The sequence below is a fragment of the Scyliorhinus torazame genome, chromosome 11 (assembly GCF_047496885.1).
Source record: "Scyliorhinus torazame isolate Kashiwa2021f chromosome 11, sScyTor2.1, whole genome shotgun sequence".
Lineage (NCBI taxonomy): Eukaryota > Metazoa > Chordata > Chondrichthyes > Carcharhiniformes > Scyliorhinidae > Scyliorhinus > Scyliorhinus torazame.
In genome coordinates this window covers 219,116,125-219,134,075 of record NC_092717.1, presented here as the reverse complement: position 1 = coordinate 219,134,075, position 17,951 = coordinate 219,116,125, and the positions used below count along the sequence as shown (strand labels likewise).

The window sequence follows — 17,951 nt, the reverse complement described above, 5'->3', positions numbered from 1 at the left end:
GGGATGAATTTCCCCAGGAAATTGACCATGCCCAGGAAGCGGAGGGCCGCCTTTTTGTCCTCCGGTGTCTTCATGGCCTTAATGGCAGATACCTTGTCAGCATCCGGCTGCACTCCAAACTGTGAAATGTGGTCTCCGAGGAATTTAAGTTCTGTTTGACCAAAGGAGTATTTGGCCTGTTGAGGCGGAGGCCATGCTCATGGATTCGTTAGAAGACACTTGGAGGCGATCAATGTGCTCCTGCGGGGTGGTAGACCAGACGATGATGTCGTCCACATATACGCGAACCCCTTTGATACCTTCCATCATCTGCTCCATTATTCTGTGGAACACGTCCGATGCAGAGATGATGCCAAACAGCATCCGGTTGCAGCAATACCGGCCAAATGGCGTGTTAAAGGTGCAGAGCTTCCGACTGGATGCGTCGAGTTGGATCTGCCAGAACCCCTTGGAAGCGCCTAGCTTGGTGAAAAATTTGGCGCGAGCCATCTCGCAGGTGAGTTCTTCACGTTCTTTGGAATGGGATAGTGTTCTCTCATAATATTGTGGTTGAGGTCCTTGGGATCGATACATATGCGTAATTCGCCGGATGTTTTTTTTCACGCACACCATAGAGCTGACCCAGTCAGTCAGTTCTGTAACTTTCGAAATTACGCCCTAGTCCTGGAGGTCCTGCAGCTGCTGCTTGAGGCGGTCCTTGAGGGGTGCTGGTACCCTGCGAGGTGCGTGCACCACAGGCGTGGCATTTGGTTTTAACAAGATTTTATAAGTGTATGGGAGTGTGCTCATGCCCTCGAATACACCGTGGTATTGGGTGATGATGGCGCTCAGCTGTGTCTGAAAGTCAGCGTCCTGAGATGCGGAAGAGTCAGCGGGTGACAGTGAGTGAACCCTTTGGACAAGGTTTAGAAGTTTGCACGCCTGAGCACCAAGCAGGGAGGCTTTAGTAGATCCCACTATTTCGAATGGCAGGTTAGCCTTTAATGACTGGTGCGACACTTCAAGCTGGCAAGAGCCACTGGCAGCAATGGCATTATCTTTATAGTCCAGAAGCTGGCAGGCGGATGGCAGGATGGTAGACTTGACATGGAGGCTTTCGAGGTCAGACCGCGCAATGAGGTAGGCTGAAGCGCCGGTGTCCAGGCGGAATCGGATGCGGGATCGGTTGACCGTGAGGGTGGCACACCATTCGTCGTCCGGATCAATGCTGAATATTGGGAGAGACTTGGCTTTTGTCTTCTGGAGCATCTTGTGTTTGGTGATGATGCCCACCCGAAATGGTGCTTTAGGGCCCTCAGTGTCAAGGTCCGGAATCAAGTCGGAATCGGTGACCGGTGGCTGGGTGGTTCGGACATCCCTGCGTGGCTGGCTGGAGCGACGAGAGGTAGTAGGTTGAGCAGACCTGCAGAGGGCTGCATAGTGGAGACAGTGTCGTGATTTTGCAGGACATTGTCGCTTTAAGTGGGCGGAGCCACAGTTGCCGCATGTCGTGACGTCAGAACGTTCGGTACACCACCGCGCATGCGCGGTGCGGTCGTACGTAGTGCGCGCCTGCGCAGTGCGGTCTTCGGCCTCGCTGTCCCCTCAGTCAGTGCACGCATGTGCGGGAGCCCGCGAAAAGCGCGCGAAATGGCCGCCCTCATCCAGGCTTAGGCCCTGGTGTTGTTTAATGGCTTGCACCCGCTCTGCCTTGTGGGGACCTTGCCGCACCGTTTCAGCCGCTTGAATGTGCGAGTATCGGTTAGTGGCGTGTTCATGCAGAACGCAGGTCTCGATGGCTATCGCAAGGGTGAGCTGTTTAACCTTGAGGAGCTGTTGGCGTAAGGGGTCCGAGTGCACACCGAAAACAATCTGGTCACAGACCATCGAGTTGGAGGTGGAGCCGTAATTGCAGGACTGCGCGAGGATGCGAAGGTGCGTGAGGAAAGATTGAAAAGGTTCATCCTTACCCTGCAGATGCTGTTGAAAGACATAGCGCTCAAAACTTTCATTTACCTCGATATCACAGTGACTGTCAAATTTGAGCAGGACTGTCTTGAACTTGGACTTGTCTTCACCTTCAGCGAAAGTGAGAGAGTTGAAGATATGGATGGCGTGGTCCCCGGCCGTGGAAAGGAAGAGAGCAATCTTCCTGGCGTCTGAAGCAGCTTCGAGGTCTGTAGCTTCGAAGTATAGCGGGAATCATTGTTTAAAGATTTTCCAGTTCGCACCGAGGTTGCCGGTGATGCGGAGCGGCGGGGGAGGGCGGATGCTGTCCAGACTACCGGATGGCTGATTGCTGGTCGAAGGCAGATCGCTTGAAGGTAGGTCTATTAAACTCTAACATCACATACTGGGACCATGATGTGTTGGGTACTCTGGATCTGTGGAGACTGCGTTTACCTTAGCAGTAACATAGACAGGCTACCAACACTTGTTTTTTTTAATAAGTGTTTAATTAAAGTTTTTCCAAAGAGCGTATTTACATAACAAAAATAGAAATACATATCAATAAAAAATAACAATCAACATATCCCAAAGCTTACAGTTAAACTACTTACACAACAGAAAAGTTTTTCCCTTTTTAAACAGAACAAGGTGGGTTTTGTCTCCATGCCCAACTCACATTATATCAACAGTACCCCCACCTGAACACTGCCCCGCTCCCCCCCAGGATGCTGCTGCTGACACTTACTGCTCCCCTAGAAAGTCAAGGAAAGGTTGCCACCGCCGGGAGAACCCCATCAAGGACCCTCTCAAGGCAAACTTTATTCGCTCCAGGCTGAGGAACCCCGCCATATCGCTAACCCAGGTCTCCACACCTGGGGGTTTCGAGTCCCTCCACATTAGCAAGATCCGTCTCCGGGCTACCAGGGAGGCAAATGCCAGTACCTCGGCCACTTTCGATTCCTGCACTCCCGGATCCTCCGACACCCCAAATATCGCTACTGTTGGACTCGCCTTCACCCGAGTGTCCAAAATCCTAGTCATTACCTTCGTTCCAATCGCTTGGTTCGATTTCTCCAATACTGGAGCAGTTCCCTGATCGTTGGGCGGTCTTTAAATGTCCGTTAACCTCTTTTGTGTTGGCTCCCGCTGGCGCCGAGGAGTCTGGCTTGGCCTTGTTTACCTTAAATGTTTCGATTGTTCCCGGGGATCACTCATTAGTATGTAGATGGCCGCTACATTATTATGCCGATGGTTGCTGGTATCGATGCTGTCTGGGCTTTTGCAGAGCCTAATACACAGTAAACTTGCACCTGCTAGTTTTTGCCTGTGTTGGCTGAATTTCCCTTCAGCCTTTGCTGTTCTCCATTTTACGTTGGGAATTGGCCAACTCAGGTGGCTACACTTCCCCGTGGACAGCAGGTCAAACTCCGCCTGTAATTTCCGGCGCTCGTTCAACAGCCCCCCCTCTTGCACCTCCACGTACCTCCGATCTACCCTGAGTATCTCTCCCACCAGTCTCTCCCTCTCCGCCCTCTCCTTTTTCTCTCTATGGGCCCTAATGGAGATTAACTCTCCCCTAATGACCGCCTTCAGAGCCTCCCAAACCACTGCCACCATCACCTCGCCTGTGTCATTCGCTCCCACATAATTCTCAATACTCCTCCTTATCCGCCAGCACACCTCTTCGTCCACCAGCAGCCCCACATCCAGTCGCCAGAGAGGGCGCTGACCCTGTTCTGCCCCCAGCCGCAGGTCCACCCAGTGCGGGGCATGGTCCGAGACCGCAATGGCCGAGTATTCTACCCCCTCCACCCTCGGGATTAACGCCCTACTCAACACAAAGAAGTCTATTCGCGAATAGACTCTGTGTACATGGGAGGAAAAGGAAAACTCCTTCGTCCTTGGCCGCGTAAACCTCCAGGGTCCAATCCCCCCATCTGGCCCATGAACTCACACAAGCCCTGGCTGCCGCCGGCTTCTTTCCCGTTCTGGACTTGGAACGATCCAAGCTAGGATCCAAGTCCGTATTAAAGTCCCCTCCCATAATCAGGTGACTTATCTCCAAGTCCAGGATCCTACCCAACACGCGCCTCATAAAGTCCACATCGTCCCAGTTCGGGGCATATACATTCACTAAACATAGAACATAGAACATAGAAGATTACAGCGCAGTACAGGCCCTTCGACCCTCAATGTTGCGCCGACCTGTGAAACCACTCTCAAGCCCATCTACACTATTCCCTTATCGTCCATATGTCTATCCAATAACCATTTGAATGCCCTTTGTGTTGGCGAGTCCACTACTGTTGCAGGCAGGGCATTCCACGCCCTTTCTACTCTCTGAGTAAAGAACCTACCTCTGACATCTGTCTTATATCTATCTCCCCTCAACTTAAAGCTAGACATCACCATCCGAGGAAGAAAGCTCTCACTGTCCACCCTATCCAATCCTCTGATCATCTTGTATGCCTCAATTAAGTCACGTCTTAACCTTCTTCTCTCTAATGAAAACAGCCTCAAGTCCCTCAGCCTTTCCTCATAAGCGGGTCGGAGAATGGCCATTGGCCGCCGTGAATCCCACCCCCGCCTGTTGCCAAAGTCTCCGGTACCGGAGATTGGGCGGGGGCGGGAATTGAGCCGTGCCGGTTGGCAGGCCCCCCCGCTCAATTCTCCGGCCCGGATGGGCCGAAGTCCCGCCGAGAAATTGCCTGTCCCGCCGGCGTAAATTAAAGTAGGTATTTACCGGCGGCGTGGGCGGGCTCCGGGGTCCTGGGGGGGGCGCGGGGCGATCTGACCCCGGGGGGTGCCCCCACGGTGGTCTGGCCCGCGATCGGGGCCCACCGGTCTACGGGCGGGCCTGTGCCGTGGGGGCACTCTTTCCCTTCCGCCTCCGCAACGGCCTCCACCATGGCGGAGGCGGAAGAGACTCCCTCCACGGCGCATGCGCGGGAAACATTCAGCGGCCGCTGACGCTCCCGCGCATGCGCCGCCCCGATATGTAATTTCCGCGTCAGCTGGCGGGGCAACAAACGCCGTTTCCGCCAGCTGGCGGGGCGGAAATCCCTCCGGCGCCGGCCTAGCCCCTCAATGTCGGGGCTTGGCCCCCAAAGATGCGGAGCATTCCGCTCCTTTGGGGCGGCGCGATGCCTGTCTGATTGGCGCCGTTTTGGGCGCCAGTCGGCGGACATCGCGCCGTTGGGGGAGAATTTCGCCCCAGATCTTCCCTCCATACCAGGCAACATTCTGGTAAATCTCCTCTGCACCCTTTCCAATGCTTCCACATCCTTCCTATAATGCGGTGATCAGAATTGCACGCAATACTCCAAATGCGGCCGCACCAGAGTTTTGTACAGCTGCAACATGACATTATGGCTCCGAAACTCAATCCCTCGACCAATAAAAGCTAACACACCGTACGCCTTCTTAACAACCCTCTCAACCTGGGTGGCAACTTTCAGGAATCTATGTACATGGACACCGAGATCTCTCTGCTCATCCACACTGCCAAGAATCTTACCATTAGCCCAGTACTCTGTCTTCCTGTTATTCCTTCCAAAATGAATCACCTCACACTTTTCTGCATTAAACTCCATTTGCCACCTCTCAGCCCAGCGCTGCAGCTTATCTATGTCCCTCTGTAACTTGTAACTTCCTTCCGCACTGTCCACAACTCCACCGACTTCAGTGTCATCTGCAAATTTACTCACCCATCCTTCTACGCCCTCCTCCAGGTCATTTATAAAAATTGCAAACAACAGTGGCCCCAAAACAGATCCTTGTGGTACACCACTAGTAACTGGACTCCAGGCTGAACATTTCCCATCAACCACCACCCTTTGCCTTCTTACAGCTAGCCAATTTCTGATCCAAACTGCTAAATCACCCTGAATCCCATGCCTCCGTATTTTCTGCAGTAGCCGACCATGGGGAACCTTATCAAATGCTTTACTGAAATCCATATACACCAGATCAATTGCTTTACCCTCATCCACCTGTTTGGTCACCTTCTCAAAGAACTCAATAAGGTTTGTGAGGCACGACCTACCCTTCACAAAACCGTGTTGACTATCTCTAATCCTTCCCAGACGATTATACATCCTATCTCTTATAAACCTTTCCAAGATTTTGCCCACAACAGCAGTAAGGCTCACTGGCCTATAGGAACCGGGGTTGTCTCTACTCCCCTTCTTGAACAAGGGGACATTTGCTATCCTCCAGTCTTCTGGCACTATTCCTGTAGACAAAGATGACTTAAAGATCAAAGTCAAAGGCTCAGCAATCTCCTCCCTAGTTTCCCAGAGAATCCTAGGATAATTCCCATCCGGCCCAGGGGACTTATTTATTTTCACACTTTCCAGAACTGCTAACACCTCCTCCTTATGAACCTCAAGCCCTTCTAGTCTAGTAGCCTGAATCTCAGTATTCTCCTCGACAACATTGTCTTTTTCCTGTGTGAATACTGACGAAAAATATTCATTTAGCACCTCTCCTATCCCCTCGGACTCCAAGCACAACTTCCCACTACTGTGCTTGACTGGCCCTACTCTTACCCTCGTCATTCGTTTATTCCTGACATATCTATAGAAAGCTTTAGGGTTATCCTTGATCCTACCTGCCAAAGACTTCTCATGTCCCCTCCTGGCTCTTCTTAGCTCTCTCTTTAGGTCCTTCCTAGCTAACTTGTAACTCTCGAACGCCCTAACTGAACCTTCATGTCTCATCTTTACATAAGCCTCCTTCTTCCTCTTGACAAGTGTTTCGACTGCTTTAGTAAACCACGGTTCCCTTGCTCGACCACTTCCTCCCTGCCTGACAGGTACATACTTATCAAGGACACGCAGTAGCTGTTCCTTGAACAAGCTCCACATTTCCATTGTGCCCATCCCCTGCAGTTTTTCTCTCCATCCGATGCATCCTAAGTCTTGCCTCATCGCATCATAATTGCCTTTCCCCCAGATATAACTCTTGCCCTGCGGTATATACCTATCCCTTTCCATCACTAAAGTGAACGTAATCGAATTGTGGTCACTATCTCCAAAGTGCTCACCTACCTCCAAATCTAACACCTGTCCTGGTTCATTACCCAGTACCAAATCCAATATGGCCTCGCCTCTCGTTGGCCTACCTACAGACTGTGTCAGGAAACCCTCCTGCACACATTGGACAAAAACAGATCCATCTAAAGTACTCGAACTATAGCGTTTCCAGTCAATATTTGGGAAGTTAAAGTCCCCCATAACAACTACCCTGTTGCTTTCGCTCCTATCCAGAATCATCTTTGCAATTCTTTCCTCTACATCTCTGGAACTTTTCGGAGGCCTATAGAAAACCCCTAACAGGATGACCTCTCCTTTCCTGTTTCTAACCTCAGCCCATACTAACTCAGTAGACGAGTCCTCATCAAACGTCCTTTCTGCCACCGTAATACTGTCCTTGACTAACAATTCCACCCCTCCCCCTCTTTTACCACCTTCCCTGAGCTTACTGAAATATCTAAACCCCAGCACCTGCAACAACCATTCCTGTCCCTTCTCTATCCATATCTCCGAAATGGCCACAACATCAAAGTCCCAGGTACCAACCCATGCCGCAAGTTCACCCACCTTATTCCAGATGCTCCACCGGGGCCCCCTGCAGCTTGCCACTCACCATTATATATCTGCCCTCCTTATCCGCCACGATGCTCCCCGCCTCAAATGTCACTCATTTACTGACCAAAATAGCCACTCCTCTGATCTTTGAGTCTAACCCCGAGTGAAACACCAGTCCCACCCATCCTTTCCTTAGCCTCATCTGGTCTGCGAGCTTTAAGTGCGTCTCTTGCAACATGGCCACATCTGCCTTTAACCCCTTTAAATGCGAGAACACCCGGGACCGCATGACCGGCCCATTCAGGCCCCTCACGTTTCACGTGATCAGCCTGGTCGGGAAGGGTAACCATCCCCCCATCCCGCCAACTAGCCATCTCCCTTTTTCGGCCAACCGCGTTCCCCCGCCACCCGCCTCCAGCTCTCCCCCCGGCGGCCCCCTCGCCCAACTCTCCACCCATACCCCTCACCTGGCTCCCCTTCAGGCAGCAAAGCAGCACCCCTTCCCCCCCAAAATCCCCCGCAGCCCCCCCATCCCCCCTCCCCTGCCAAGCATCCGCTTAGCTCTGGTTCCCCCCCCCCCATTGTGCTTCCGTGAGTCAGCTCACCCATGCTGACCCCGGCCGCTCCCGCCTCTATACACCAACACTTAACTTGTTGCCTCCTTCAGGCCGCTCTACCCCCCCCCCCCCGCAGGGTAGGTGGGCAAGCGCCATCTGGGACCTCCCCGTGCGCCGGACAGCCCGTCCCGGGCATTTCACACCCCCTAGCACCGAACACCTGGAAAACAAAACACCTGGAAAACAAGCAAAACAAACAACAGAACCCCCAACCAAACTGGGGCAGACATGCCCATAAACTTATGCTTAACTGCCGTCCTCCCCTCGATCCCTCCCCACCCGCACATTTCACCCCCATACAACAGTCCCTTAGTTCAGGTCCAGCTCCTCCTGCCTGATGAATGACCACGCCTCGTCTAGGGTATCAAAATAGTGGTGCCTGTCCTGGCATATTACTCACAGTCTCGCCGGGTCCAGGAGCCCAAACACCACCCCTTTACCGTGGAGGACCGCCTTCGCCCGGTTAAAACCTGCACGCCTCCTCACCAGCTCAGCTCCCAGGTCCTGGTAAATTCGGATCTCGCCATTCTCCCACTTACTGCTCCGCTCTTTCTTCGCTCACCGCAGGACTCGCTCCCGGTCTGCCACGCACTGAAACCGTATCACCATCGCCCTCGGTGACTCGTTTATCTTCGGCTTTCTGGCAAGAACCCTGTGCGCCCCATCCAGCTCCAAGGGCCGTGGGAAGGCCCCCGCACCCATCAGCGTCCCCAACATTGTGGCCACGTACGTGCTCGCGTCTGCCCCCCCGCTCCTTCAGGAAGGCCCAGGATCTGCAGATTGTGGCTCCGAGATCTGCACTCAAGGTCATCCAGCCTCTCCTGCCATCTCTTATGGAGCGCCTCATGTGCCTCCACTTTCACCACCAGGCCCAGGACCTCGTCCTCGTTCTCTGCCACCTTCCTCCTCACCTCCTTGATGTCCTCCTGCGCCTTCTGGGTCACCACAATTCTCTCCATGGAGGCCAGCATCTCTGTTTTCAGCTCCATGAAGCAGTTTTTCAGGAGCTCCTGTTGTTCTCTGGCCCACTGGGCCCACACCTCCCGATCCTCTCCGGCCGCCATTTTGTCCTCCCGAACTTTCTCGACCTTCTTCCCCGGGGTCGCGCGTCTTCTGGCTCCGCTCCTGAACCTCTCCATCCACCAGCTGGGGGGGGGGGGGGGGGGGGGGTGCTCTCCCACGTCTGTTCCCACGCCGATCCCTCCTGTTAACTGCCGCCGCCGCTCCTTTTAGCGGCCCGACACACCGATCCCTGCGGGAGCTGCCGTTCGCGTGACTTAGCAGATCATGGCCGCTACCGGAAGTCGGCTACCAACACTTGTAATAGTACAACTCTATTTTATTTAACGAAGAGCTGTTAAACATACTTGCACTGTGGGTCGACACTATGTTAGATTGACTGAAGACCTATGCCTAACCTGACCAGCCTATACTGCTCGCACATGGTGGATGTTTGTGTTACTGACTGCGGGCTCTGTCTGTCTCAGAGGCTGCATCCCGAATGAGCGGGAAAACTAGTGCCCTCTGTCTTTATAGTGACCGTGCCCTAACTGGTGGTTGGCTGCTGTGTTGTGTGTGTAGATTGGTCTTGCAGTGTGTCAGTCAGTGTGTGTCTCTGCACCATCATATACTGATGTGTATATTACGACAGGGAGAAGGTAGGAGAATGGGGATGAGAAAAATATCCGCCATGATTGAATGGCGGAGTAGACTCAATGGGCCGAGTGGCCTAATTTGCTCTCATGTCTTATGTTCTTATGGTCTTACGACTCGCTTTGAATAAGTGGCCTAAAGGGGGAACGTGCGGCCGAGGTCTCATATAGCCCCGTTTTTTACAATGGGGAGCTCCGCTCGCCAGAACTCCCCGTTGTAGCTAGAGATCAGTTTGCCATTTTTACATGGCGTCCCGATCTCCAAAGCCCACGGAAAAAAATTCCCGATCTCCCCCCAGCCCGAACACAACTGGGAATTCTGGATAAATCTCGCGAGCGGACTGGCTGCTGGGAAGCTTCTCCCGGCATCTATTGGCCACCTCGTGCATCCATTTGGGCACGCCCGATCTTCTTGATTGGTCGGTTATAATCTTCTGTTCCCAAGCAACAATCTAGTTTCCAAATTGCAAAATTCCTTTACCAATATGTGAACAAATCTGATTGATCCCCATCAGGGCAATAACTAGCTATGTGGCATATATCAATGGTGAATCTAACATTCGGGCGGCACCAGTTTCTGTTCCGCACCTGGCCCCCTTGTTCGGGTGCAGATTTTGTTCAGTTGATGGATTGTTTCTGACCTCCGGATTATTTTTCTTCAAATGTCATGTACTAACCTGACCTAATTGTTCCTCCTCAGCTCTTGTCGATGTGGTGAATCACCTGAATGAGACCTTGGGCCCTGACCTGAATCTTTCAGACTCAAAACTGCAGCAACTTCAGCATGAGATCTGGAATATGCTGGAAATCATGCGAAGCAGAGTGTTGAATCAGTCAAAAGAAATGTCAGGATTGGAATTGAAGTGAGTGCTTCGATAAGGGACAGGGGTCTGTTGTTCTGTCTAAAGACAGCTGTTTCGACACAGTTTGCAAATAATAAAGTGTCCAGGTGAAGAATGTAGCCCATCGCATCTGGATTTTCATTATGATGCTGGAGTTGTGGAGCAAATTTCAAGATGCGATCTTGATCTGTTCAAAATGCGTTGGCCTGGTGACTTCCAGATGATCATGGACCTTCCTAAAGCAGGCAGTAGGTTCTTTGAAGATACTTATCAGGGGGTATGCTGCCTGTTTTAGCATTCCACTGACAGGTTCTATGTAAACTGGACACAGCATGTGTAACATATACACTCTGAGGATTTCCTCGATTGACAGCTGTCTAACCTGCGGCCCTCAAAGGGACCGCTGATGGCTGCCAATGGACAATAACTACAACTTCTTGCGGTTACGTTATTGTGGATTAGGTTAATGGAAGTGCACAGCCTTCCTAGCTGCACAGCAACACTGCGGCCCATATCTGTCCAATCTCACCCCTCCCATTTATTGCTTGCTCCATCACACATCCACCAAAGGGGGCGACTGTGAATATTGCAGAACCCTGACGGGACACAACATTCTCCTTTGAAGTCGGTTTTAAATGGATACGGCCCAATTTGGAGTGAGCCGCAGGACGCCATTTTGGGATTTTGTGTTCAAGGTGTGCCATTTACTGAGCGCCGGTTTCCTGCACCAGACCCATTTCCCATCCTCTTTCTTCATGTTCAATGTTCAAACGGCTGTTGAGTCAGAATACATAGGATCCCTGCAGTGGATTTGGAGGCCATTCAGCCCAATGAGTCTGCCCGACCCTCTGAAGGAGCACTCTGCCTAAGTCTACCCCCACACCCTAGCCCCGTAACCCAATAACCCCACCGAACCGCTGGACACTAAGGGGCAATTTTAGCATGGCCAATCCACCTAAACTGTGCATATTTGGGCTGTGCAAAGAAACCGGAAACCCAGGGGGAACCCATGCAGACCCAGGGAGAATGTGCAAACTCCACACAGTCACCCAAGGCCAGAATTGAACCTGGGCCCCTGGCGCTGTGAGGCAGCAGTGCTAACCACCGTGCCACTGTGCTGACCGCCCAAGTTGAAGTGATGTTGTGATGAATTTGCTGCTCGCCACTTCATTCCAATGCTCCGGTGCAAATTTATGCGCTACCTTTTCATCAACAGGATTGTGTAATTCACCAACAGCGCAGAAAGTTGATCAGTAGGTGTTTGGGGAATTTTAATGGCCAACACATGTATTTGAAGCATCTTCCTTGGCTCAGCTGAGATCACTGCCTCCCACCCACCCCCCCACCACCCCGGAGTCAGGTGGTCATGAATTTGAACACTGTTCTAGAGATTGGGGCATACCCTCTAGGCTGCCACTTCAGTGCTGGAGAAGTGCTGCATTGCCAGAGATGCAGTGTCTCAGAGGAGATGTTAAACAGTGGATGAGAACGATCCCGTGCACTATTTGAAGAAATGCAAAGCGAGTGTCCTCATCCATATTTACCCTTCAGCCAAGAACTCTTAAATCAAAAGAGAAGATCGAGGTTTTTCTTAATGTTCATGGGCTCTTGCTGTTCACAGCTTTGCTGCCATGTTTCCTTACAATGTTCAAACGACGTTGTCCCGGGATCACGGCACGTGCTATGTCAACACAAGTTTTTCTTCCTGGGTAGCAGCAAATGAATTTTCATTATAACAAGACATTTTTCATCTCACCAAATGTTTGTTGATTATGTTTAACTAATTTATTCAGCAAAGTTGGCATCTGGGTTGTCGAAGAAAACCTCATCAGGCAGATCAGCTTAGGGCGGTCGGAAAAGGTGGGGGGCGGGGGGTTGAGAGTTTTCATATTCCTGCCAACCATCAGATAGTGTTTCAAGAGTGTGGTCAAGAAATCAGCATGAAGCAACCCCTCTCACCCATCACCATGCCTGATACTAATAGAAACGGATTCAGGCCATTGTAAGTGGGAGTTCTCGGTGAGGAAAGGAATGCTCATCTACATCACAGAATGCCCAGAATAATTTCTTTTGCAATGGGACCGGTATTTCTGGAGCAGAGAGAGAGCTGGGGAAATATGTGTGAGAGGCACGTGATGTGGGTGGGCACTGCTGTGTTTACCCTGTTTCGATGGCTATCGAACGCACCCCTGCCGCGATATCGATCCCAGCACTGAGAAATCAGCTGTGGTGGGTGAGGCACCTCCGTCGTGGGTGGAGGTCCAATCAGAACTTGTCTCTGAGAGGGCAGAGTGAAAATAAGGAAAAAGTGGCCGAGGGTGAAATCTCAGGGCACTTCCGAGTTGTCTACGCAGAGGTGAGAAGGGAAGCCATTTTGGGGGATGAGCTGTCAAATGGGAGCAATGTGAGAACAGCCGACTGGGACAGAATGGAGTGCCTAAGTGCTAATGGGTGGCTGCTGAGGACAAGTGCTGGATAATGTTCCATGGTCACAATCAGCACAGAACATGTGGCCTTTGACCAAGGCATGTTGCTGTGAAACCAGATCATAGGTATTACAAAGCTGAACTAAAGGAGCGTTGAGTGCAGGACTAGTTGGCATTAATAGCGGAATGTTCTGGTTAAACAGCACTTGCAAATCTATGGAGCTGTAAACCTTGATATTTACCTGCTTTTCTTTCATAAATTAAATCAGAGCTGCAGAACGATTGTTGACCACAGTGCAGAAGGGTTTTCAGAAACCTCAGAAGGAACTGGAGGACTTGAAAAGAAGGATCGTAGATACGTTAGTGCAACACGGCCTCAGGGTGCGGGACGCCCAGGAGCTGGTGAATGAAGCACGCAAAAACACCAATGAAACAAGCAGACTTCTCCGCAGCATCTCGAGCAACCTGGGAGAGCTGAAGGTAAAAGGGAAACACAAAACATGTGCCTTACTTTCAGAGCAGAAATGAGCTCCAGGAGCCTTCAGGATTGATTCTTTGATGCTGAGGTAAATACATGTCCCAGACACGATCAGTCAGTGGTGAAAATGGCTGGAGTTTGTGAACAGGGTTAACTACCAAAGGCTCTCAAAGAACAATACAGCCCAGGAAGAGGCCCTTTGGCCCTCCAAGCTTGTACCGGTCATGCTACCCCCACCCCCCAAGGCGTGGTCCGGTAAATCCCAGCCACCGTCATTTCTGAGAGTGTAGGCTCTGAAAACCCCATAGAAATCCCCCATAAAAATCCCAAATCACATAACTTTACAAATGGTCCTGGAAGTTATGACTTTCGAATTAAGGTGAATGGCATGTACAGCATTTATAAACTGACACCTGTTTTGGACTTACAATGTCGGTTTCGACATTACAACATCTCTCCAGTGAACAAGTCCGAACATTCATATGTGCGCATCAGCATTCTGCACCACCCATCTCCCTCATTCAAGGCACTCAGTTGCTGTACCAACACACTTTACTTGGTGATTCATTGTGTCCCCAAACCTATCCTTAAAGTTAATGGGCGGGATTCTCCGCAAATGGCGCAATGTCCGCTTCCCGGCGGCAAAAACGGCGCGGATCAGTCCGGCGTCGGGCCACCCCAAAGGGCGGAACTCTCCGCACCTTTGGGGCGGCCCGACGCCGGAATTCTCCGCACCTTTGGGGCGGCTCGACGCCGGAATTCTCCGCACCTTTGAGGCGGCCCGACGCCGGAATTCTCCGCAGCTTTGGGGCGGCCCGTCGCCGGAATTCTCCGCACCTTTAGGGGCCAAGCCCTCACCTTGAGGGGCTAGGTCCGCGCCGGAGCAGTTTCCGCTCCGCCGGCTGGCGGGAAAGGCCTTTGGCGCAACGCCAGCCGGCGCCAGAAGGACTTCGCCGGGCAACGCACGCGTGCGGGATCGTCAGCGGCCGCTGACGGCATTCCCGCGCATGCGCATGGGAGGGGGTCTTTTCCGCCTCCGCCATAGTGAAGACCATAGCGAAGGCGGAAGAAAAAGAGTGCCCCCACGGCACAGGCCCGCCCGCGGATCGGTGGGCCCCGATCGGGGGCCAGGCCATCTTGGGGGCACTCCCCGGGGCCAGATCGCCCCGCGTCCCCCCAGGACCCCGGAGCCTGCCCGCGCCGCCTTGTCCCGCCGTTCAAAAGGAGGTCTAATCCACACCGGCTGGCGAGGGTTGACAGCGGCGGGACTTCGGCCCATCGCGAGCCGGAGAATCGCCGGGGATGGGCCCGCCGACCGGCGCGATTCCCACCGACTGGTGCGGTGCGATTCCCGTCCCCGCCGAATCTCTGGTGGTGGAGAATTCGGGACACGGCGGGGGTGGGATTCACGCCAGCTGCCGGCGATTCTCTGACCCGGTGGGGGGTCGGAGAATCGCGCCCAATATTTTATAATATTAATTCATTGCTATACTATTTTTTATGATTGATTGAGTCCAAAATTCGGGTTTTTTTTGGTGAAAATAGTGGATTGGGCCTTAGTCCAGGAACCAGTCCCCGATTTATACCATTGCTCTTATGGGAAAATCGTTTTCGACTTACGTTTCAACTTAAAATGTAGTTTCCAGGAACCGTTGGTGTTGTGACCCTGAGGACTGCCTGTAATCATGTCCTCATAGAATCATAGAGTTCATTATTGAGACAGAAACAGGCCTTTCGGCATATTGAGTCCATTTCGGATTTCTTCATTCGGATATGGGTTTTTGTCGCAAAGGATCACTGTCCGCCACAGTGTTTTGCTCAAATTGCTAATTGACGTCCAACACAATTGTACACAGGAGAAGCAGCAGGCAGCCAGGAAAATCAGGGCACTGACAGTCAGCCTGATCCAAGAGGGAAGTGAGATGGTGGACAATGCAGCCAGTATGGTGGAAGACATTGTGAACAGCACAACTGTAAGTTTCATTAGAATTGTCTACTTTTGATTTTATGCCCATTGCTGGTCGCTATGGCTGACGAAGACAGCAAACTAACCATTTACCTGTTCCTTGGGTTCCTACCAGTGTTACTGTACAACAAGTCACCAGGTGACCAACCCTCTGAGCTGGAGATCAAGCCATTCTGCAACCCATTCTGCAGTCATTATAACAACACTGAGTAATGCCAACATTGCAAAGGTCACAAGACTAATGGTGCAGCTTGACCAGAATATCAATCCCACTTTATTCTAGTTAATATTTAATCTGCCTGCAATTTAGATTTTGATTGATTTTATTCTGCGGAGACCAGTAAGCATGAGTGATGTTGCCTTATTAGTTGACACAGTGACATCAGATTGGATTGAGCAAGTTTGAGGGGAAAACTGGCCTCCCCCTGTAGCCATGAACAAAATTCTAACTTAGCTCCGTTTTTGGGCATGAGGTGTGGAGTGAGACCCTCCGCAGGGTGAGTGCCACGTCCTCGTGCGCGAGGCTGAGCTTGATCCATGTTAAGGCAGTGCTTAGAGCACACCTGACCAGAGCTAGAATGAGCCGCTTCTTTGCCGGGGCTGAGTGTCACTGCTCGGTGTGAACACAGATCGTGTGACTGGGATCGTGGGTGTCAGAAGGGTCATTCATTGGGGGAGATCAGAGCTGAATGCCGTCCCATCCGATATCCACAAGCGTGCACTGTTCAATAAGATTCACACGACAGTGATCGAATGCCACTATCATAACTGCTGAGATTGGTTAACTGCCGTAGATTTGGGATCGACCTATGTGACACTTGATCTCTGACACCAAGTATCCCTGAAGCCTACCAGGGAGCCAGCAGAGATCTCTGTTGTGAAATGTAGTTGTATTTTCAATGTTTTGCTAAGTTGCTGCTCTGTCTCAACATCTACAGTTTCTCGAGCAATACAGCGATAAACTGGATTTGTGGACTGCTAAGATGAGGATGCACCTTGACAAACTGGTCATGGAGATGACTCAAAAGAGTGTGCTTAGCCTTGTCTACAGGGCAGAAGACCATGCCGAGGAACTCAGTAAGCTTGCTAATCTGCTAAACAGGTCAGTCAATGTAAACCAAATACCAACTGGTGATCAGTGTGGCCAGTTGTATACCATTCTATGTTAACAATTCATTATTTAGTGTTGTTGCCAAGGCAACATGGCGGGATTGGGTACATGCGCGTGTCAGCTGAGATGCAGTTAGTCGCACTCTCATCTCTGGGAGTCGCGAGTTTGTGCGTTCAAGTCCCATTCCAGTCCTTGAACAAAAAAAATCAAGGCTGATGCTCCAATGCAGTATTGAAGGAACGCTGCACTCTCAGAGATGCTCTGTGCCGCCGCACCCGTTTTCCAGTGTGGCGCGCCCCTGCCGGCAGCGGGAGTCTCCCATTCCCGAGCCAGCCAATGAGGTTTCCGATTGTGGGCACCCCAACGCCATCGGGAAATCCGTGGGCGTGAGTGCGCTGCCGGCGAAACGGAGGATCCCGCCAACGGAGAATCCGGCCCGCTGTCTTTCAGATACGATGTTATGAGATGGTATGCCCACCTTCTCTGGTGGATGTCAAAGATCCCATGGGAATATCAGCGAAGAGCAGGGGAGTCAACCTTTGTGTCTTTGCCAATATTTATCCCTCAAGCAACAGAAAATCAGAGTATCTGGTCATCACTCGCTGTGTTCACAATTGGCCGCAGCATTTCCTGCTTTACAGCTGGGACGACACGTCAAAAGTACTTCATTGGCCGGACAGTACTTTGAGACATGCAGGGTTGGCTGCCGGGACAGAAGGATCCCGCTGCCAGCGGGGGGCGCTGCGCACCAGAAAATGGATGTGGCAGGACGGAGAATCTGCCCGCTGTCTTTATGAAACGTGGTAAATAAGGCCAAGTCTTTTCCTTTTTCTTTATGCATTTTGAGGTGTAATTTTGTTTCAATAAAAGAGCTCTTGCAAATATGCTTGGAGTGGGGAGTGCAGAGTGGGGCATGGGGAGTGGGTGGGGGTGCTTTTAACAATTTGGTTGTAAAGATTTTGCAATGGTTAGAGCCCAGTCGATAACTGTGCAAAGTCGACATCTTTGACTGACAACCATCTTGACTGAACCAAGAACCAAAATGGGCAGCCAGCCATGCAGGAACCTGCAGTGCACCAATCAGACGGTATAAAGAGCCAAATTTAGGTGGGGGAGGAAAGGGACACGTGGGGAGGGCAAGGGGCACGGGGAAAGGGCAAGGGGCGTGTGGCGAGGGCAAGGGGCGTGTGGAGAGGGCAAGGGGCATGGTGAAAGGACAAGGGGCTCAGGGAGAGGGCAAGGGGCATGGGGAGAGGGCAAGGGGCATGGGGAGAGGGCATGGGGAGAGGGCAAGGGGCATGGGGAGAGGGCAAGGGGCATGGGGAGAGATCAAGGGGCA

The 17,951-nt window shown here is 51.9% G+C and overlaps 1 protein-coding gene across 1 annotated transcript in view; it reads left to right on the top strand.

Annotated features, from left to right (window-relative positions):
- lama1 (laminin, alpha 1) overlaps window positions 1–17,951 on the top strand; it is a 470,787-nt gene that overhangs the window by 330,386 nt on the left and 122,450 nt on the right. The window contains exons 36-39 of the mRNA XM_072468337.1: window positions 10,490–10,652; window positions 13,327–13,537; window positions 15,392–15,508; window positions 16,440–16,603. Of these exons, the coding sequence (XP_072324438.1) occupies window positions 10,490–10,652; window positions 13,327–13,537; window positions 15,392–15,508; window positions 16,440–16,603 (655 nt within the window). The remainder of the gene's footprint in view (window positions 1–10,489; window positions 10,653–13,326; window positions 13,538–15,391; window positions 15,509–16,439; window positions 16,604–17,951) is intronic.